The sequence below is a fragment of the Alternaria arbusti genome, assembly GCF_024043155.1.
Source record: "Alternaria arbusti strain BMP 1465 chromosome Unknown scaffold_1, whole genome shotgun sequence".
NCBI lineage: Eukaryota > Fungi > Ascomycota > Dothideomycetes > Pleosporales > Pleosporaceae > Alternaria > Alternaria arbusti.
The window spans coordinates 895,498-917,176 of record NW_026249941.1 but is presented as its reverse complement, the minus strand read 5'-3'; the positions used below and the strand labels follow the sequence as shown (position 1 = coordinate 917,176).

At 52.6% G+C, this 21,679-nt stretch overlaps 7 protein-coding genes and 1 non-coding gene across 8 annotated transcripts; 3 read left to right on the top strand and 5 right to left on the bottom strand.

Moving 5' to 3' along the window:
• Positions 1–278: 278 nt before the first annotated feature.
• Positions 279–384, bottom strand: J4E86_000332. The gene has a single exon. It is a non-coding gene; the product is annotated as a tRNA-Lys (tRNA).
• Positions 385–1,763: 1,379 nt separating this feature from the next.
• Positions 1,764–3,014, bottom strand: J4E86_000331 (uncharacterized protein; the record flags this gene model as incomplete). Its single annotated transcript, XM_051440906.1, has 3 exons — positions 1,764–2,545; positions 2,595–2,922; positions 2,976–3,014. 3 exons carry the CDS (start codon positions 3,012–3,014, stop codon positions 1,764–1,766), a joined length of 1,149 nt encoding a protein of 382 aa, XP_051307077.1.
• A 1,428-nt stretch (positions 3,015–4,442) lies between these two features.
• J4E86_000330 (uncharacterized protein) lies at positions 4,443–5,281 on the bottom strand (the record flags this gene model as incomplete). The annotated part of the gene is made up of 2 exons (XM_051440905.1): positions 4,443–5,237; positions 5,273–5,281. The coding sequence occupies 2 exons, from the start codon at positions 5,279–5,281 to the stop codon at positions 4,443–4,445; spliced, it is 804 nt and encodes a 267-aa protein (XP_051307076.1).
• Positions 5,282–5,831: 550 nt separating this feature from the next.
• On the top strand, positions 5,832–10,105 carry J4E86_000329 (uncharacterized protein; the record flags this gene model as incomplete). Its single annotated transcript, XM_051440904.1, has 3 exons — positions 5,832–5,879; positions 5,923–8,374; positions 8,421–10,105. 3 exons carry the CDS (start codon positions 5,832–5,834, stop codon positions 10,103–10,105), a joined length of 4,185 nt encoding a protein of 1,394 aa, XP_051307075.1.
• Positions 10,106–10,213: 108 nt separating this feature from the next.
• On the bottom strand, positions 10,214–12,668 carry J4E86_000328 (uncharacterized protein; the record flags this gene model as incomplete). Its single annotated transcript, XM_051440903.1, has 2 exons — positions 10,214–11,260; positions 11,427–12,668. The coding sequence occupies 2 exons, from the start codon at positions 12,666–12,668 to the stop codon at positions 10,214–10,216; spliced, it is 2,289 nt and encodes a 762-aa protein (XP_051307074.1).
• A 562-nt stretch (positions 12,669–13,230) lies between these two features.
• On the bottom strand, positions 13,231–14,733 carry J4E86_000327 (uncharacterized protein; the record flags this gene model as incomplete). The annotated part of the gene is made up of 1 exon (XM_051440902.1): positions 13,231–14,733. One exon carries the CDS (start codon positions 14,731–14,733, stop codon positions 13,231–13,233), a length of 1,503 nt encoding a protein of 500 aa, XP_051307073.1.
• A 741-nt stretch (positions 14,734–15,474) lies between these two features.
• On the top strand, positions 15,475–16,761 carry J4E86_000326 (uncharacterized protein; the record flags this gene model as incomplete). The annotated part of the gene is made up of 2 exons (XM_051440901.1): positions 15,475–16,611; positions 16,663–16,761. The coding sequence occupies 2 exons, from the start codon at positions 15,475–15,477 to the stop codon at positions 16,759–16,761; spliced, it is 1,236 nt and encodes a 411-aa protein (XP_051307072.1).
• Positions 16,762–19,866: 3,105 nt separating this feature from the next.
• On the top strand, positions 19,867–21,647 carry J4E86_000325 (uncharacterized protein; the record flags this gene model as incomplete). The annotated part of the gene is made up of 2 exons (XM_051440900.1): positions 19,867–19,903; positions 20,092–21,647. The coding sequence occupies 2 exons, from the start codon at positions 19,867–19,869 to the stop codon at positions 21,645–21,647; spliced, it is 1,593 nt and encodes a 530-aa protein (XP_051307071.1).
• Positions 21,648–21,679: the final 32 nt, after the last annotated feature.

The following is a 21,679-nucleotide window of genomic DNA, read 5'->3' as shown; positions in this document are numbered from 1 at the left end:
CGTGTAACCCTGAGTACACAGAATAACCATTATGCCACACCTAACAGTTAGCAATAGACATAATAGGAGACGATAGAAGGTATGAAAAGAGCCTATAGACGTTGACTTAGCGATATAGGGCGTCGTAGTCAGCGCTCGCGGAAGTGTTTGGCAAAAAAGGTTCGCCAAAAGATCAACACCCCAACTCCTGGGCGACGACGACGACATGTCCCTAAGAGCGCAAAAAACAAGGAAGCCCGACGTGGGGGTCTAGAAGCTGTTAGGGACTGTAGTTGAGCAGTTGTTGGAGGGTATACGAACCGAACCCACAACCTTGAGATAACCAATCGAGTCTGATTAGGACGTGAAAGCTAAGAGTCTCACGCTCTACCGATTGAGCTAGCCGGGCGATGCTGTTGTTTGATGGAAGAAGTCGAGATTGAAACGCCTGTATACTCGGATAATGCTGTCTGATGGTAACGTTCAGGCTATAGCAAACCAGGCTACAAATTGCTCAAGTTTGGGATTGGTGGTTGTGGTAGCAAAGAAAATTTCTTGCGGTCGTGTGGGGCCGGCGGCGGCGGAGGACCGGCGAACATCGTGCGTGTAGCCTACATGACTTGTCAACCGAGAACGATCATGCTGACGCTCTTCTACTGTTCGGAAGGATTTGCTGGTGTTACGGAGGGAAGGAAATTGTTTGCAACCCATACTTCAGTCGCGGTATAGGGGCGTCCGGCGGGCATCGATGCTGCGACGACGTGTGTCACCACCAACAGCGAGCTCCTGAAGTCAGGTATCCCTGCCTTACCACTTGCTACACACGGGAAGATGACATTGCTGGCACTCGGCGTTGAGATCGCGAGGCTAGTTACTGCAGTGTAAATAGGGGCTCATGACAGTCCAGTCGCACGCCCTGCCTAGGCACGCCTTATGAACTCCAGACCGCTCCTTGCTTGGACTCATAGATCTGGCGTAGGCACCACGCCAGCAATGAAGTCCGGGTCGGATCGATGTAGTTGTTCTTGATGTGCTACGTGCACTAGGTGTGTAATGGGCGCATGTTGCGACGCAGTTAGGCTGAGGCAGCTACCCGGGGGAGCGATGGATCAACTGAGAGTGGCTCAATGTATTGGTGCAATGTAGCAATAAAGACCGCAAGAACATCGCAAGCATCTGATAAAGATTCAACGAAACCAAGAGTCGTTGTTGAGGTTGCAGTGTAGTGCTCCTTGTGGACACCTTACACCCCATAGCTGCAGCACCCTGATGACGTATCCACTCCTGTCCCCACGTGCACAGACCACTACCTCAGCTCGGATCAGACGGCTTCACCCAACACAGAGCCTCGTCCTTGTTGCAGTCGACGTTCGCACAAGCTTTCTGATCGACGTCTAGTGCGAGACTGGACTTGAGAATTTTGGTGACAGTGCGAGGCTGGGTCCTAGGATTGGTGCATATCTAGTATCGACTTCGGACATGTCGATTCAGACTGGTTCCCTACTCCAAGCGTACCACGGGAGGGCTCAGGTTAGCATTTTTGATAGCTGATTGATATGAAAGCTTGGACTGAACTCATGTTTCACGTTGAGAAGTATACTGTTGATGGTATAAATTGCTGCCGTTACATCGTTTACTCATACATCATGAAAAGAGGAAATTGCAATATGCATGCATGCAGCCCACCGCTCCCAAGAAAGGTATACTTGCGACCCAACGCCTTGCTGTAACATAAACAAATAACCCCCAAAGATACAGGATTCATCATGGTGATTGCCAAGTGCTCACCGATAGATCATCTCTTCCCTGAGAACACTCCTCGGCGGACTGGGTACGTGTGGCGCAGGGAGACTCAACCTCTTCGTTTCGACCTTGACCTCGCGCAGATCGATTTCTTGTTCCAGTTCGCCGACATCGTGGTATGTTCCCACGTGTTTGACAAGGCTGTCTACTGTCCGGCAAATCGCGTCGACATCTCTGCCCTTGCTGCAAATTGTGCACGCGTACTCGCCATTTGGAGTATGGCATTTGATGACGAAGCGCTGGGCAAGACGGAACTCGCGCGTGTCCATGATGTCGTGCTCATAGCCAGTTGTCTTGTCCCAGATGGTGACGGGTGTTCGTTTGCCTATCATCCAGAAGTCTTCGCTGGTTACGTCGAGGCGCACGCCGCATGCAGGACATGCGCAGCTACCTCCAGGGGCAAAGGAAGCTGCCAAGGGGTTTCCGGGCATGTATTGTAGATCGAGTGCGTAGCGGCAGAAGAGTTGCTCGGGGCCATCCATGGGCATAATAGCACTAGGCGCGCGCTGCGAAGGGACGAGGGAGCGCGGAGGCGATGCAGGGCGGGGTGGGGGTGGTGCGCCGACTTGCGAGCCTCCTAATCGTTGTTGCGCTTCTTGTAGAGCGATCATGGAGCCTTCCCTGGCTTGGTTTGAGGCGGCGATGAGTTTGGACATGTCGGCGCGAGTCAATTGGCGGTCGTTGTATAGGGCATCTTGGAGGACGTTTATAACGGTTTGTTGGAGGGAGATGATGTGCGCTTGTAGTTTGTTCTCGACAATGGCTGTGCGTGGGGTCAGTCTTGTCCCAGTTCTCCAGAGCAATCAACTTACCATCACCCTGGGCGAACCGGCTGCCCATCCTGCCATAGCCTTGGTCATACATCCTCTGAACCATCATACCATCCCTCTCAAAATTGTTTCCTACGTCGTCGCGCCCTCCACCGTTCTTTAGCCGGTCAATCTCCTGTTGTCTACCATCGGCTCTCTTCTGCGCCTCTTCGAACTGCTTCTTCAGCTCCTTGATCTCGCCATCTTGTTTCGTGTCGCGCTGTTTTTGTCGGTGCTGCTGGCGCTTGTCTGAGACGCGCTCCCATAGCCCCATAGACGCCGTGAACGTGCCGACAAGCGTGGACGCCAACGTGGCCACGATGAAGGTTTTCTGAGCCGCACGTGTTAGATTTGCGATCAATAGTAAGCACTAAGTGGGCATACCTTGAGTTTCTCCTCTTCGATCCATGATGCGTAATTCATTGTCGCGTTGGTGGTGTGAGCAAGTAGGCTCGTACGCCGCTTCAGTATCGAACCGCGGAAAGGGCCGAGGAGATGGCGTGTTAAGGTTGCACGTTGGAAAGACGACACGTGCGTGCTTGACAGAATACGATCCCAACTCTTTCTAGCCTCGTGAAGTAGCCGCCTTATCAGAAATCGGTAATGCAACAAAGTGAAGTAGGAAAAGAAAAGCGCGGAGAATAAAGCGCAACCCCCTCCGCATTGCCAATGACGCACTCTGTCCTCCGCCCGTCCTGTAACACACGCGAGTCGAGCCCCCAAACGGCGCCCGACCTTAGATCAGCCGGGCATGGGAAATAGCGGCAGCTGATTGCACCAAATGTCGCGCAAATATCGGAATGGGCATGGACGCAGTGCTCTGACCGCTGGTTTCACGATGTGTTGCGAGCCGCGCCAGCAAAGTGGATGCGCCATGTGCTGTGATGTCATGCCGCTAGCTGGATTGGCATTAGCTGACATGCGGGAGATGAAGCCGGCGAGGACCGCAACCTTAATATAAGCATGGCGGCCACGAGACGCCTCGATGAAGTCGTATGAGGTTTCCGAGGGGCATTCCAAGGTTGCGGTTTCAGATATGTGAAGCGAACATGGCGGCCAACCTTGGAACACGTACCTAGGTATGCTGCAGCCGCTCCAGCGCGTCGCACTCCCAATAGCACGAATGTGATCTTTCATCAATATTCTCGACAGCCACACATAAATATACTTAGTACCTGCGCAGTATATGACATGAGATTGTCAGGGGTTTGTCCATTTCCGGCTGCCTGTCATCACCGACCCCTTTGTAAGCTGACTGCATTGCCTTCCCACAGCCGAAAGCATGTTGGTATCCGCTACCCGGCGCCTGCCGAGGGTATCTTCAGTCCTTGTTTTGTTGTTGTACGGGACATGGGAATCTTCAGGTTTGGACGGTCCGATAAAGATGTCGATCTGATTCTGTACAAACACCATGCCAGTCCGTGTCGTTGATACGTCAAGGACATGACGTGAGCGTCCGCCCAATGCAAGTCTGCGGCGCGACGCCCAGGTAATGAAACAGCATCAACCTGGACGCACGCTTCACCGACTCTTTCGACAAGGTACCGTTTACTATCGGAAGTAATGTAACAAGCCCAGTTTCTCCAGAGCATCAACATTTGCTAACGAACATAAAGTCTGTTACGACACAGAAAGTAGTAAAAGCCAACAGGGGAGAAAACAAGACGAGAATAGCAAATGAATACCTCGCTGTATCCTATGTATGCCGCGCGTCGACAAGCATTCCGTTTATGAACGTCGTCAAGAGCACTATTGTCATTTGCTTCACTATTTGCTTACAACGATCTCAATCGCGTACTGTGAACAGAGACGTCAAGAAAAACCCAAGCGCTAACATCGAGCAAGGTCTCGCTAGTAGCTGTCAACTTTAGAAAAGGTAGTCTTCAGCCACTCTGAGATGGTGTCAAACATGGCATCTTTTGCAGCTATTCTCGCTTTCTCCGCTTCGGGATCCTTAGCGGGAAAGCCTTCGAATGCATGTGGCTGGCCAAATACTTTATAGTATTGCACCCCCAGCGCCGACCAGCCTTCCTTGTTCGGAATCTTAGCCCTGCCGCCCGCAAGCTTCTCAGCCATGACTTCGACCTCGCGGCAGAACATGTCATGCTCAGCTCCGATGAGTAGAAGCGCCGGCGGCAACCTTTCTCTTGTAGCGAAATACATTGGACTCAAACGCACATCCTGCATGGAGGGCTTCTGGGCTTCATCCAGGTACAAATTCATGATGTCATCGAAGCTCTTTCCGATGAAGTCAGGGACTTGAGGATCTGGCCGAGTTGCCATCTTTGTATCGCTATCGGAGTCGAAGTCAACGGCAGGGTAGATGGATACGACACCCAGAATTTTGGACAGTAGCCGCGAGTCTTGGGCCGCGCCAAGGGTAAGATTACCTCCAGCTGAACTGCCGCAGAGGACGACTTTTGACTTGTCGATAGGCAATTCTGGATCATCAATCACGGCGAGCGTTTGAGCGATGACATCCTCGTAGGCAGTGGGGAACTTGTTTTGGGGCGATTTGCCATAATCTATGCTGACTACGATACAGTTTGCATGATCAGCAAGATGTCGCGCCAGAACATCGTCGGCTGCGGGATAGTTGACGATGAAGCCACCACCGTGAGCTCTGATGACGAGGGGCAGCGGAGTCTGTTTGCCTTGAGAGTCTTTTGGTATGAATGTACGGCAGCCATAAAGACTCGGTCGACAAGGGTAGTTCTTGATAAAATCGGGTTGAGTTGCGGGCGCTAGCCAGGGTGAGGTCCGGACATAGAGCGAGGTATGAGCGATTGCTCGGATGCAGGCAAACTGAACGTGCGCCAGCGTCCACATGTCGAATTTCCAAACGCTCCTCGGGTATCAATGCTATTGTAACTGATAGAAATCAGTGAAGCTGGCTTGTAGGTGTTTGCCTGCGCCAGCTGGGCGAAGGTAAGGTGGGGTTATCTGGGGGCCTTGTGCACATATCTGGCCTAGCTCATGGAGACGGCCACTAGTCCCAATGCAGCGAAAGCCGCGGAGATAGCAATGGCGCCCTGCAACGGATCAATAATCGAATGATGACAAAACGTCGAGGGGCAGCAGCGATTGAGCTACCCCACTCTCGAGTCTCATGGGTGGTGCAGTCGCGCGTGGCCGGCATCGGGCCATGCAGGACCTAGCATCATCTTTTGTCCATTTCGAAGATTCGTTCCGTGCCTGTTGATGCCTTTGCGCCCCTGAGCTTCACCATTTATCGTCAACATGGCCACTCCCAAGATCAGTGGGCGGGGAATCCGCATTGCGATTGATGTATGTCTCACTATCGTGCGTACAACTGTAGCTGACAAGGCAGCGCGGCGGTACCTTCACGGACTGCGTAGGTAACCCCGGCACGGGCAAGATGGAAGACGACATTCTCATCAAGCTCCTCTCCGTCGACCCCTCCAACTACGATGACGCGCCGCTCGAAGGCATCCGCCGCCTCCTCTCCAAGTTCACCGGCACCGAGATCCCCCGTGGACAGCCGCTCGACACGTCCAAGATCGAGAGCATACGCATGGGCACCACCGTCGCCACCAACGCGCTGTTAGAGAGGAAGGGCGAGGACATCGCCATGGTGGTCACAAAGGGCTTCAAGGACTGTCTCGAGATTGGTAATCAGAGCAGGCCGAACATCTTCGCGCTGGATATCCGGAAGCCCGAGGTGCTGTACAAGAAGGTCGTCGAGATCGATGAGCGCGTCACCCTGGAAGACTACGCGGAAGATCCGGAGAGAAACCAGACACAGGCAAAGAGCATAGAAGAGGCCGGAGACAGCGCAGAACTGGTCAAGGGCTTATCGGGCGAGACTGTGCGCATACTACAACGACCGCAGGAGGAGGCGATAAGGAAGCAACTGCAGGAAGTCTACGATAGTGGACTGAAGAGCATCGCCGTCTGCTTGATGCATGGATACACATACCCCAACCACGAGGCCTTGGTGGGCAAGATCGCGAGGGACATTGGCTTTGAACACGTCAGCTTGAGCCACGAGCTTATGCCCATGATCAAACTGGTCCCGCGCGCTACCTCGGCCTGCGCAGACGCATACCTCACCCCCGCAATCCGGAAATACATCGATGGCTTCTCCAAGGGTTTCGAAGGTGGTCTTGGCTCCAAGAGTGTGAAGCGCGAAGAGGGCTCCAAGGGCGCTCGCTGCGAGTTCATGCAGTCGGACGGAGGCCTGGTAGACGTCGACATCTTCTCTGGCCTGAAAGCCATCCTATCTGGTCCTGCTGGAGGAGTGGTTGGCTATGCGCTCACGTCATACGACCCCGAAACCAAGATTCCCGTCATCGGCTTCGACATGGGCGGCACCAGTACAGACGTGAGCAGATACGGCGCCGGACGCTACGACCACGTCTTCGAGACCACCACAGCTGGCGTTACCATACAGTCTCCACAGCTCGACATCAACACTGTCGCAGCAGGTGGTGGTTCGCGTCTGTTCTGGAGGAACGGACTGTTCGTCGTAGGCCCCGAGTCGGCAAGCGCACACCCTGGGCCAGCATGCTACCGCAAGGGTGGCCCACTTACCATCACAGACGCAAACTTGTTCCTTGGCCGCTTATTACCCGACTTCTTTCCCAAGATTTTCGGCAAGAATGAAGACGAAGGCCTCGATGCGCAAGCGAGCGAGAAACTGTTCAAGGAACTGGCCGAGCAGATCAACAAAGAGGTCGCAGGTGGTAATAAGGAGAAGGAGATGTCGCTGGACGATATCGCAAACGGATTTATCAAGATCGCTAATGAGACCATGACCCGGCCGATTCGAAGTCTAACAGAAGCCCGTGGACACGATACAAGCAAGCACAGGCTCGCCACTTTTGGTGGTGCGGGTGGCCAGCACGCCGTCGCCATCGCCGAAGCACTTGGCATCTCGCAAATCCTGATTCATCGCTACTCATCAGTGCTATCAGCATATGGCATGGCTCTCGCTGATGTCGTCGATGAAAGACAAGAGCCAGAGTCTACAGTATGGTCGGACGAGAAGGATGTGAGAGAGTACTTGCAGAACAAGATGGCAGACCTCAAGGGCAAATCAACAGCTACGCTTAGAGACCAGGGCTTTGACGAAGAGCATGTCCAATTCGAAGAGTATCTCAACCTGAGGTATCGCGGAACAGAGTCGGCACTTATGATCATCAAGCCGAAGAAGGAGGAGGCAGAGCAAGAGTACGACGGCGATGAATGGGCTTTTGGCAAGGCTTTCGTCAAGCAACATGACCAGGAGTTCGGCTTTACTCTACCCGATCGCGACATCATTGTCGATGACGTACGAGCTCGCGGCATTGGCAAGACTTTTGAAGGTCTCGAGAAGAGTGTAGATCAGCAACTCAAGGAGATCGAACCAAAGGACCTCTCAGGAGGCACAAAGCGCTACGATACCCGAAAGGTCTTCTTCGAAGGCGGCCGGCAAGATACGTCCGTCTACAAGCTCGAAGACTTGGAAGTGGGCGATCGATTGAAGGGTCCAGCAATCATCGCAGATGGCACGCAGACCATCGTCGTGACGCCTGGTGCCACTGCGCTTGTCATCCATACTCATGTGGTGATCAACATTGGTGAGACGGAAGACCAAGATAAGCAGGTTGACACGAAAGAAGTCGACCCGATATTGCTCAGTATTTTTGCTCATCGGTTCATGGCTATTGCTGAGCAAATGGGCCGCGCGTTGCAGAAAACCAGTGTGTCAACGAACGTCAAAGAACGATTGGACTATTCCTGCGCACTGTTCGATGCGGATGGCGGACTAGTCGCTAATGGTAAGTTGATCGCTGGAGTAAACTGAATCAGCTAACACTCGTGTAGCTCCCCACTTACCGGTGCATCTCGGAAGTATGTCAACCTGTGTCCGCAAACAAGCCGCCATTTGGAAGGGAAAGCTCAAGAAAGGCGACGTCCTTGTCTCTAATCACCCCATGTTCGGCGGTACCCATTTGCCAGACATCACTGTGATCACACCCGCGTTCAGTGGTGACAACATCATCTTCTACGTCGCTTCCCGCGCGCATCATGCCGATATAGGCGGAATACTTCCTGGCTCCATGCCCCCTGCGTCAAAGGAACTTTACCAGGAAGGTGCGGCCATAAAATCCGAGAAGCTGGTGTCAGAAGGACACTTCAACGAGAAGCGCATCACCGAGCTACTCTTTGATGAACCAGGCCAATATCCTGGCTGCTCGGGTACGAGATGTCTCAGTGACAACATCAATGATCTGAAGGCCCAGGTCGCCGCTAACCAAAAGGGTATTAACCTAATCAACACACTAATGTCGGACTATGGCGAGCGAGTCGTCAAGTTCTACATGACAAGCATACAAGCCAATGCGGAGCAGTCCGTTCGCGCGCTGCTAAAGGACGTATACAAGCGATTCGAGGGCCAAGATCTTAGCGCAGAGGACTTCATGGATGACGGTAGTCCAATACGACTGAAGGTCTCTATTGATCCCGAGAAGGGTGAAGCTGTCTTCGACTTCTCTGGTACCGGGCCTGAAGTGTACGGAAACATCAATGCGCCAGAAGCCGTTACCTACTCAGCCATCATATACTGTCTTCGCTGTCTGATCAGCGAGGACATCCCATTGAACCAAGGCTGTCTCAAGCCTATTCACGTTCTCATCCCCAAGAAGTCGTTCCTCTCGCCGTCTGACAATGCCGCTGTTGTGGGTGGCAACGTGCTCACAAGTCAGCGCGTGACAGATGTCGTCCTCAAAGCGTTCCGTGCTTGTGCTGCAAGTCAGGGAGATTGCAATAATCTTACCTTTGGATTTGGCGGTACAACATACGGAGAAGGCGAAAAGAGCGGCGAACGCAAAGACACGAAGGGTTTTGGATATTACGAAACAATTGCAGGAGGATCTGGTGCAGGCTCGACCTGGAACGGCACCAACGGTGTTCATACGCACATGACCAACACCCGAATTACCGACTCCGAGGTCTTCGAGCGAAGATACCCCGTTCTTCTCCGCGAGTTCTCACTCAGGGAAGATAGTGCAGGTAAGGGCATGCACATCGGTGGTGAGGGCGTAATCCGCGACATCGAGTTCCGCATCCCTGTCCAAGTCAGTATCCTCAGCGAACGAAGAGTTTACCATCCGTATGGTATGGAAGGAGGAGGAGATGCCGCATGCGGTCTGAACATCTGGGTGAAGAAGGTTGACAAGAAAGCCATCGATCAAAATTCCGACTCCAAGCGTCCAGCGGAGTCTGTGGAGGATGCGCATGCGCCTACCACTTCCTATGCAGTTGAAACGCTGCTGAAGAAGGATGCCGATATCAGGAAGGAAGATGTGGAGTACAGATACATCAACATGGGTGCTAAGAACACGGCAGCCATGCGGCCTGGTGAACGCATCATCATCCACACACCTGGTGGCGGTGGCTGGGGCAAAGAGGGCGAGCAAAGTAGGGTGCAGGATAAGATTGACCCTAAGGGCAGTTGGAAGGGCGGAAGTATAGCCGGAAGGCAGAGCACTGCGGAGGCCAGTGCGTAGAAGACATCTTTGTATATCTTGTGAAAACTATAACGAACACATTCCACCTTCAAGCACAGTCTGGTGCATGTGACTCACATTGCGGTATCATCGAGAAGCATCGCCCTCTTAGATGCCCTCCTCAAACCACCGTCTGACTTCCGCCTCGCAAATTTCTCTCCAATCCTCCCCAGCCCCGCCTTCCCTTCGATGCGCCTTCGCCCACCCCTTGGCAATTTTATCCACCACATCCTCTCTCCTACCCTTCCACCTCGGAAAAAACCGCATATTCTCCGCCTCAAACTCATCCACAGCCTCTTTCGGCACCGGCCACGTCTTCCCAAAATTCTCCCCATTATCTAGTATAACATCGCTCACTGTGATGCCATACATGGGCCTGTCCGCCATCGCCCTGGGTAGCAGATGCGTAAGATCTATCCGCCTATACACCATGGAAATGTACATGGCGGTTGTGAGAAAGTACTCCAGCGGATCACGATTCTCCTTTGAGCTGGCGGGATACTTGAAGTCGGCGAAAGTGATAGCGACACGGATGTGTGGGTGTTTCCGGCAGAAACGTGCTATGTAGACGAGGTCGTCCCATTTTATCGGGCTGATCCAGCGTTTTTGCAAGATAGGTATGGCATCCTCCAGTTTTTTGTAGTGTAGTGAGAAGTTGATCCAGTCGCGTTGTTTCGGGGTACAGCCTGCGAGGAGCAGATCGAGATCCGAGGCATATTTGGCTTGGACGGTGTTGTAGCGGAGTTCCAAGTCAGCTGCTTCTGTGTAGAGTTGGCGATTTACGTGTTTGAGTTGGTTGACAGCGGGGGGGTAGGTGCTGTGTTTATTTGGGGGTTGGCGCAGCCCTCGCCACCGAGATGTGGGTAGTGGTGATAGTTGCTTGGAAGGAGCAGTCAGTGCGAATGTGTAGATGAGGTTGCGCAGTTCGCCTGGCAGGCCTAGTAAAGAGGGTGTTGGATACGGTACATGCGTCTTTTCAGGGCTCTTTGTAGACTGACTGGTTTTGGCACTCGCTTTCGCCTTCTTTGTTGCGTAGTCATTGGGAATGTGTGGACCATCGTACTCAGAGTACTTTCTTTTGCGTGTGACCCAGACTATCTTTGCAGCTCGTTTTTCGGGACGCGAGACCAGTGGAGAGGCAACGGAAGTATGTACCTGCTTTGATGGTATTTTGACAACGAGATCAATCCAGAAATGCGTAGCATTAACATTTACATTACTCTAGTAGGTATGAGAAAGTCTTGGAACCGAGAGGCATGATGCGCATAATAAATGCAAGCATATCAAAGCCTCGACCGCCTCACTTGCTTTCAGCAATCACACCATCACTCTTCCTCGCATTCGCAAAATTCTTACTCTCGTAGAACGCAATCATATCCTTCCAGACTTTCTCCCATTCGTCCTTCATCCACCCATGTTCTGCGACCCAAAGCTTCTCATGCACAACCTTCAACGAGCCATCGCCCTCTCCCTCGGTGGGGAAGAAACCGCCCCATTGTCTTTCCAACTTCGTCCCGGGATATGCGCCCTCAGGACCAAACTGCCAGTTCAGGAATGCTTGCTCCGCCATCAAACAGTTGTAATTGTCGGTCTTGACATAGTTCTGGAGAAGGCGAGCGTGCATACGCAAAGAAGGAGTGAAGACCATTGAACCGACATTGATGTTGGGGTGCTTAGCATCGAGATCTTGCGCGACGCCAGCGAAGATATAAGGTTCGCATACCGGGCCGTCCTCAAGGAAGTCATCGAGATGCAGCTTCTCAGGTATGCATTCCTGTATCGGCGCAAGCTCAAACATCTCGTCCATGTTCGACAGCGGAAAAGCATCAGCGTCCAGAAACAGGATGCGCTCAAACTCCGTCTCTTTCCACATGTTGAGCTTGGCGAAGAGGTCTTTCCATCGGTCTTCTACGCCGTCGACATTGCACTCCCAATGAAGAGGTGGAAGCTCGCGGACTAGGGCGCCAGCTCCTTTGAGGAGTGCGCGTTGCTCTTCTGTGACATATTCGGCTACGAAGACGATGAAGGGGTACTTTTTACTACGTGTGCGGGATGACCAGAGTAGTCGGTAGATGAGCGAGTGGATGGCGAGGAAATATGGGTCCTTCAAGGAAGGATTGCGAGTAGCGAGAAAAGTTGCATACGCATATCCTCTCGGACCATTGGGATTGTAGTTGCGAGGCTTCTGTGCCAGGTACTTTTGGAGTACTGAAGTGGGAAGCTCGAGTTGGAGTTCGTCTTGAAAGTTGTATTTCGTTCCGGGTACGTGTTCCGTACTAAACGGTGGCGAGGCTCCTGCGAAGGAAGGTTCCGGGTGAAGGCCAGAATCGGAATGTGCGTTGGCTAAACTGGACGGCCGAATACCGTCTAGTAAGCCCTTCTCTCCGATTGCGGATGCATCGTCATGGTTGGAGACACGGTGCCCGTCAGATGGCAGGATCTCGATCCCGTCAATGTGCCCGTCTCCATGCGCATATGAGAAACCATATCGGTGTTGTGCGACAAGGTATACGGTTCCGAGACAAGCAAGTGTCGCTAGGGTAATGTTGTGTCGCCGTCGCATATTGTGTACGGAAGTACAGTTCAGGTTTCGCGATGGACCTTTAGTCAGGTCTAGATGCAACCTTCGTGAAAAGGAGGGGAACTTCACATGCGCATTTGGTCAAACTGCTAGGGCGCCGAGCCGTGTCGTAGTCCAGCCGACAACAAGGTGCATGTCGCCTGAATGGAACCGTGACACTGACGACGACCTGTTGATCCTGATCAAAGTCCCAACACAATTGAGAGCAAGGGTCGAGTTAATCACGCACGGTGATGTCGCCAATTCCGGGTGCTGCCGTCAGCATGATCGGCAGGCGAGCAAGGACCACCAGTCCATGCCGAGCAAGTACCCCATGGGGCGCCGCTTCGGAGCAATCTCCACTTTGGATCACCAATAAACATTTGCACCAACATGATAATGCATCTTACCCGTTTAGCACCTGCAGTAGCGCCGTGACGGGTTGCCCCTGGCGTGCCAACATCACATGAAGCCGAGCCAAAAGTGTCTAGAGGAGTCGATAGTCGGCCACCGCATTGCGATGACACAAACGAAGATTTGTGGATGAAGACTATTTCAATTTCTTCTAACGTACAGAGTAGCTGCGCTGGTGTTTTGGAGGGGAGACTTGTGGCTGGATGGTGCATCTGTAAAGCCAATTTGCCAGCTTGACGCTGGGCTCATCGACTAGTTTCGTGACAACCTCGGCTGCATACAGCGTAATGGGTAGGATAATTAGCTGCGATAGCCAAAATGCAGGCTCGAGCCCCATGGGCCCCCCCTTGGGAAGCGGGAACTTGTCGACCCATCCTGGGAGACCGTCCTGGTGGAACGGTCTTGAAAGCCCAACCGCGGCATAAATTCGGTCTCCTATTGTCCAGATGACTAGGCCATGAACTAGGTACAGCGCGAATGAGATGCGCGCGAGGTACTGGCAAACCCCGGTCTCGAAGAAGCGCTTCAGCAATGGTAGTCGTGGAATCGACGCTACGGCTAAGAACGCAGCCCAGAAGAGGTAGAACCATTTGGCGTCAAAGACAGCTTGAGGCTTGAGATGCGACAGCCAGATCCATCCAGGAGATTTTGAGATGAGTACTGTGTGATCGATGTCGGGTGCATCAAATGCTGGTACACCGCCGAGGTAAAGTGCAGCGATGAAGAGGTGGAAGAATATGAGCTCCTTGAACCCAGCCAGCGCACTGAGGAATCGTGGAAGCTGGTCTTGCTCGGCCAGCAGGTCGAGGTCGCAGAGCAGCATTCCGGATATGAACAATGCTCCGTAGAAGCCGTCTACCACGTACAGGAAGTAGAAGGCCAGAGCCACCTGGCACATGAGGCGAGCATTGCGTGTGCATCGGGAAAGAGCGGAGAGTGCGGTGTAGACGATAATGGATCCTTTGAACTCAATCGGAATTGACCAGGAATGAGGGTGGTAGGGCTCTGTAAATTCGTAGATATTCGTAGAGAAGACGAAGCTGTAGTTCTTGAAAGTTCGATACCAGCTGATGACATCCTCGCGGAACGTAGGTTCCATATTGCGCATATCGACAGATATTCCACTCCAATGGCGGAACGACATCCACGCAAAGGTGACGACGATGATGGGAAGGTATAGTCGAAGCCAGCGGCGGAAAAGGGCAGAGCCGACGGTGTTCGACGCACTTGAGATCTGGCCCTCATGGATTTGTTGTAGGCTTTTGAGCGAAAGGACATATCCTGAGATGACGAAAAAGATAGCCACTGCGAAGTGACCACCAGAGAATATGAGTCGAAAGAATGGGAATGCTGCCGAGTAGTATTTCCCATCGTAGCCAAACGAAGTTTCGAATGCTTGATTGCCCTTGCCTCCATGAGACCAAAGTTGGTTATGGTGCAGGTACACCAAGAACGCCGCAAAGCCCCTAAGGCCATCCAGCCATGCTGTTGGTCTTGCAGGCTTGCTCTTCGTTATTGAGCGTAAGCTCAAGAATTCGGGACGCACTGCGTTGAGACTCAATTTCGTTGTTCGTACTGGTTTCCATATTGTCGGCGAGAGTTTGACATCGTCAAGGCAACCTTTGTCGAGCAAGCCCTGGTGTGTGGCTGGCATAGCTGAATCCGAAGCGGTAGCAGAAGTGATGGCAGCTGTGGTTTCAATCGAATGTAAAGGTCAATATCTAAGAATCCCACAAACGCTTGGTACACGAGCGAATGGTGCGGGTGTCGCGCGAGGCTAGAGAACGCGTAGTTTTCTGACGGGAGCTATGCCTTTAGCTTCCCTCAACCGAGGCAGCATGTGTGGTTCACAACGGTAAGTTTAATAAAGCGATCGTCCAGGTCGAGTCGATCATGCAAGCGGGGCATGTTGAACTTGGCATCATACCCCAGAAGGATCCGAGGTTGCACCATCTTGTGAAGTCAACAGCCCACGAATCAAGACAGTTTGATATCATAGACAATACAGTTGGGCCGTTCCTGATGAGAGACGTCCGGTGCGGGGCTTGAGTGGGGATACTACCGTTTGTGTCGACGCCTCCGACCATCTTGCAGGGATCATCTAGAGAAGCTTTAGCCTAGGCGTCTTGACCCAACATCGCCGCCGCAATGATGCAGGCGGCTCCTTAGCCATGCGACGCACATGCGCTATTGAACACCCGTCACGAGGCTGGTCCTGCATTCAACAGTTGTACCGATGTACCGAGGAAGTAGAGCTGCGCGGGGATTGGTGGGCGCAAGGGCCGAATGTAAAAACGACAGGAGGGTCTTGGAAAAGATAGTCAGTGAGCTAATCTCTCAAAGACTCAGGATGGCTGGATCGAAATAGTCGCCTGCTTTTTGTAATAACCACAGCATGCGCACGCGACCCAGGGCACCTCCACCCAAGCTTCACCTCAATATTGCAATGGCTCCCCATTCCCCAATTGCAGCGCACTTCTCGGGCAAGCTCACGAGCCAAGTGAGAAGGGTCCTGCCTGCATATCTTGCCCTGCTTTTCATCTTCTTGTTCTTCGCCAATACACACTTCTTTACTACACCCATTCGGGCTGCCAACAATTACAGGCGCGAGCTCAGATATCAACAGCCACTGCAGCTAAAAAGTGATGTGATTCCGAGGAAGATTTGGCAGACATGGAAGGTCGGCCCTCTAGGCTTCGAGAAACGCGACTCGGATTCAGCGAAGACCTGGCCGGCGAAGAACCCCCGGTATCGGTACGAGGTTTTGACGGACGATAACGCGAACGATTACCTCGAATTCCACTACGGCGCTCACGGTATCAACAGACCAGACCTTGTCAACCTTTACCGAGAGCTTAACATAACGATCATCAAGGCTGACTTGCTTCGTTATCTCGTCATGTACGCCGAGGGTGGCGTGTATGCCGACATAGATGTGGAATGTCTCCGTCCTATCGATCGATTCATACCCGAGCGGTACATTGAGGAGGAGGTCGATATGATTATTGGTGTCGAGATTGACGAGCCAACCTTCGCCGAGCACCCCATCCTTGGTGGCAAGTGCAAGTCCTTTTGCCAATGGACGTTCGCCGCCAAGCCCAGACTGCCAGTCATGATGAGGCTCATGGAGAACATACAAGCGTGGCTACATGAGCTGTCGCATCAGAAAGAGGTCGAGATATCAGAGCTGCAGCTAGACTTCGACGAGGTCATAAGCGGGACGGGTCCTTCTGCGTTCACAAAGGCTGTATTGGAGCAGATGACTGCACAGAATCAAGGCAAGCCGGTTACCTGGGACCTCTTCCACAATCTTGCGGAGTCGAGACTCGTCAATGGCATCCTAGTGTTGAATGTGGAAGCTTTCGCAGCCGGCCAAGGCCACTCGGACTCCGGTAACCATGACTCAAGGGGGGCTTTGGTAAAGCATCACTATCATGCTTCGGGATGGCCGACACTCCACCCGCGCCGCAATCACCCCATGTACGGCGAGGTAGAGCAATGTAACTGGAAGCCTGAGTGTGTAGCAGAATGGGTAAGTCTGACAGCGACCTTCTATACACGCATCTTTACTGACATCGCATAGGACAAGAACGTCGCCGAATGGGATACGCTCCCTAAAGAAGAGCAGGATAAGCGCATCGCCAGCAAACCGGCACCGCCCGGTGGCATCAAGCCTCACTAGACTTGAGCCTCTTGTATATATATATGGGTGGAAGGTGTCCATGACCGAATACATCGGGGTCTGCAGTGCGGCTGCATCGGGTCGGCGCGTGCGGGATGGAGCGGAGGTGTCGGGTGCTACCCATCGCGTCGTCAGCTCGTGGTAGGGCGCGGTTCGTCTCGAGCCTCAGAAGCCGAAGCGTAGCGCCGCGCAGTCTCGTACTCAACGGCCGCCATCGCCGCGGGTGTGGTTGGTGGTAGCTAGGGGGCGTGGTGATGGAGAGGTAGCGGAGCTCGCGTCTATGGACGATCAAGCAGATTTTGGGCCGTGACGTCATCGACGCGTCGGCCTACCACACGAATAATGTAATGTCATATGAACACAGCACAACAAGCAATCGCACTTCGCTCCGCCTTGATTCATCGCACGTCTTTCTCGCCCATGATCTCGTCTCTGAATATACGTCTTGTGGGAATTGGGGTGAGAGCTGGTCGTTACTCAGGCCACTGTTGAGAAGGCAAACCTTCGCGTCGCTCAAACAGTCGCGTGGGATATGCCTCTTTCCAATCGCTCACGGTATGTCTTCGAAGTTTCATCAATACACATAAAATATCCTACCAACATCATCATACCTAGGTACCTAGGTATGGTCTCCGACACATTAACAGTAAGTACAGTCAAGGACGCATTTGAGCTTCGACCTTGAAGCAAACAACTAAATCGTCTGCTCGACACTCGACGTAGAGGCTACGATCTCAACAGCGCACGGGTATGCCCTTCCACTAGTGTTACCAGCAAGTGGCCTAATCTCAACGTTCGCGGCCTTGATGCTAGGATGTGGGTCTCGATTTGGGTCCCAGGATAATGCGTACTACTGTCTAGACTATGCTAACTCGATTATTCTGATCGAATTTGATATTCACATCTCTTGAATCGGTTCCCGCGTCGAGAGACTCCAAAATTCACACAACCAAATATATGTCGCGCGAGCGCAATAATGTATCATGAAGAGACTTCTTTAGGATATACCCGCTTTTGTCGAGAAGGATGCCGGAGGAGGCAGACAAATATGAGAGCCCTCCTGATAACGCTGGTTGCGACATCTTAGGAGAAAGTTTTCTCATCCCGACTAAGAGCTTTGTGATATTGAACCTTTGCAGTAGTAACCCGAAAAGTTGAGGCTCCTCGATGAGAGAAATTCAGTGTATCGAAAGCTAGAGTGCATCTAGGAAGTAGCATGAGAACATTGGTTTGATTTCATTCTTGCGCGAGAATGGAACACGGTAAGACCGTTGGTGGATCAGATATGTCTTTTCTTTCACTCGACACACTTGGCTGGGCTACCTTGCTCACATTGCGAGCATGGCACTGATAGAGTTGTTTCATTATCTTTCACGCCATCGCCTATGTGGGTAATCGCTCCGGCAACTGTACTATGGACCGTACCATTCATTCACACTGCTCATACGATGTGTTGATCGCATCGCTCGATTTGACAACAATACTGGGAGCTAGCAATAACACCCAGAGTTCTGTTCTACAACTCCAAGTCATTGGCACACCTTCCTTGGCAGCGCAGATGTCGCGGCAGTCTTCGCAAGAATGGCAAACGCGCTCGCAGACCGAAACATATTCGACAGACGGGAGGCAGCAAAACTTCGTACCCGGGCTAGAAATAGGATTCCACACGACTACGTCCAGTTTCACTGGCGAGGAGAGTGCGGAGGAGAGCCATGGCGATGACCGCAACCAGAGAGTTGGCTTAAATCGACCTCACGCAATACCATCAGCAGGTGCTGTAGACACCAGCATGACAAACAACGACTTAATCCGCAGCTCAACACACAGCTCGACCTCTTCGAGTCTGCACTTCCTCAATCTGGGTGACTTGGCTACAGCATTGCCCCCAATTGGCTTGATCGGCTCGTCATCACAAGGACACTCAACGATACATGTTCGTCCAGCGAAGCCCTTCCGGTCCGCTCCCACGCGGATGTTCGCGCCACCAGGTAAACGCTCAACTTCTCCAACCGAGTCGATCGGCTCTAGCTATTCTTGGCGCTCTGGCAGAGCAGGCGTGCACGGTCGACTTTGCGATAAACCACAAGGACCGAGTATGACAGACTCATATGCAGATAGAGGTGAGGGCGTCCCCGAGGTAATCGATCACGAACAAAGAGGGCGGAGTAAGGAACGGGAACGGGAACGGGAAAGAGAGACGCGGCCTGGCCTCGCACGGAGACTGATTGGACGCTTCACAAGCTCCGATGTAGATGCGCAGAGAGACCAGCCAAGCAAACCGAGCACTGGAGATGTATACAGAGTGAGACGTGGTAAACGAAGGAGTACCAATTTCGGCTTCTAATCGAAATGGAGCTTAGAAATATGCCACGTGATACCATGGGCATATGACCAGATGATACACAGCCGCCATATCGCAGGATAGAAGCCGCGTAGATATTGAGCTTATGAAGACCTTTTCGTAAGGTGGTCTCCTGGCATCGTGAGAACACAGGTCGAGAAGGAAGGGGACCCGCACGTCGCGCGATCGATGACGTCAGTCACGTGCTGTCTATTTGGCGGGTACCAAGATAGTGTAGATTGACTATGTACTTAATCCAAACCCTATAAGTGGACTGTCTCGCATCTTGCAAACTGACAATCGTGAGAAGAGAAGACGCGGCGCAGAAGCGAATGTCCTGTCAAGTCCGCACGTACTGCCCAGGTGAGTTTAGTGTCTTCGAAACTGTGCACGGGCAATGACGTCCCCATCGCGAACGCGCGCCCGACCTTGGATAGCTGCCAATCTTCCCACTTCCCTTTCAGCTCCTCATCTCCTTCTACTTGTTTTCGTCAAATCACGTCAGGATTCTGCCTATCACGTTTCGTAGTCGTTCGTAACAGCCATGCGGCGGCGGGGTAACTTAATCTTAGCTGGGTGCAACGCGCCCGCGTGGTGGCTTAGCGCGACGATGGGACGCCGCACTGCCGTTCGCTCACCCTCGTGACAGCTTGCGCCGCTAATGCACTTCTCACTTCCTGCGACTTCATTGCAATCCATCAGCGGCGATTGAGGTCAAACTTTGTTGGGCAGTTTGCGACGCCATTCAAACACGAGAGGACGCTATGGACCATGTCAGCGCATCTCTCGAACTCCTTCATCGTACGTGTCACCGTCAATAATCGCTTGAACTCCTCGATCAACGACCTACCACGTTCTAAGCTTCGTGTATTTCACGACATTGTGCAAGAGATGGCTGAACTAAAAAGGTTTTGACTAATCGTTTGTCTGCTCTCAAACACGGAACAGGAGACAATGGAGTTAGATTCACGATGCTAACGTCGCTGTAGTCATCTGCGCAACTTTGATCTTTGTCCGCGACGTCACGAAAGACACAAGCGGCGTAACTAATACAACGAACTTTTTAAACGAGACGCTTGTGTTCCTGGATGTGTTCTCGAATGTCTGCTTCAGCGACTTAACCGGAGTTTTACGCGACAGTCGTTTACATCGTATCTTACCAAGTGATGTAGAGCACTCTCTTTACTCGCTCAACAAGTCTCTAGCCGCACATCGGGAGGCGTGGAGGTACATCGGCAAGAGTCCCACCCCCGGTGCGGGGCAAAGAAGCATTGAGGATCTGAAGCGCGGTCGTGCTGCGTCACTAGATGTTCAGCATGAAAAGAAGAGCTGGAGAGACGAAATGAAAGAACGCTCGCAACTCTGGCGGGAAAAGGCGCGGCCAGGGCTATACAAAGCATTGTTCGGAGAAGAGGAGATGGCCACACTCACCTTGAATTGCTTGCAATGGACACATCGGCTTCGTCAAACTCTGGAAATTGTCTTCCTTGGCATCGGACCTCCGGATCCAGGATTCGGTAATTCCAGGCAGGCTGCTATTCTTGGCGTGGCAGAACAACTCGAACGCCAGCATCGAGCAGGTGCAGAACCTTCGGGCGACTATACTGCGCTCGTTGGCGCGCTCAGAGAAACGATCAGCACTGGGCAGCCATCGCATGGCCTTATCAAGACGATATACGATGACGGTGGAGATGAAGTCGACGTTCTTGTTGAAACGCGATCGGACGACGAGACGCCTGCTGAGTACATGTGTCATTTGACGTGGTTGCTACAAGCTCCTCATCAGACTGACGTATCCGTCAAGAGCGACGCCCAGAACGGCTACCAGCTGCATACATTAAGCTGTATGGGTTTCATCGATGATCCACTCAACAGAAGGAGTCTGATCATCTACCGCGCTCCGCAAAGCCATCCTTGGGCATCAAACCCACCGTCTTTGTATGACATGATCTCGAAGGGTCCGACCGCGAGACCCTCAATAGGAAGTCGCTTTCTCATCGCAAGAGCGCTGACAAGCACACTACTCGAGTCGCATGCCTCCGGCTGGGTTCACGGGAACGTACAGTCGCGCAGTATCGTAATGCTGCCAAGATCGTTTAACGATCTCGAGTTGTCTCCCTTCTTTGTTGGCTGGGGTGTCCTCCAACCCCTCGAGGCCACGCACTTCCCGTTGGAGCCGAACCTGTACCGCCACCATGACCGTTTTGGCCGACCATCTTCAGAATATTCCAACGAGCACGAGATCTACTCACTGGGCGTGGTTCTTCTAGAGCTTGGACTATGGCGGACGATGGCGAAAGTCTTCGCCCGCCGCATAGAGAAGTTTCCAATCTTCGGCATAGTACAGCAGCAGGATCTCTTTAATCGTATACACAATGCGATACTAGATTGGGCCAACAGTACCGAAATCGAGAGAGAGATGGGAAAGGCTTACGCGCAAGTCGTGTCAAAGTGTCTTACTTGGCACTATGAAGATCCAGTCGAAGGCATGATTGAGTTCCGAAAGCAAGTCGTGGACGTGTTGACTACAGGATGTGGATTATAGCTGGTGGACTGCTTCTGGACATCAAACCCAGT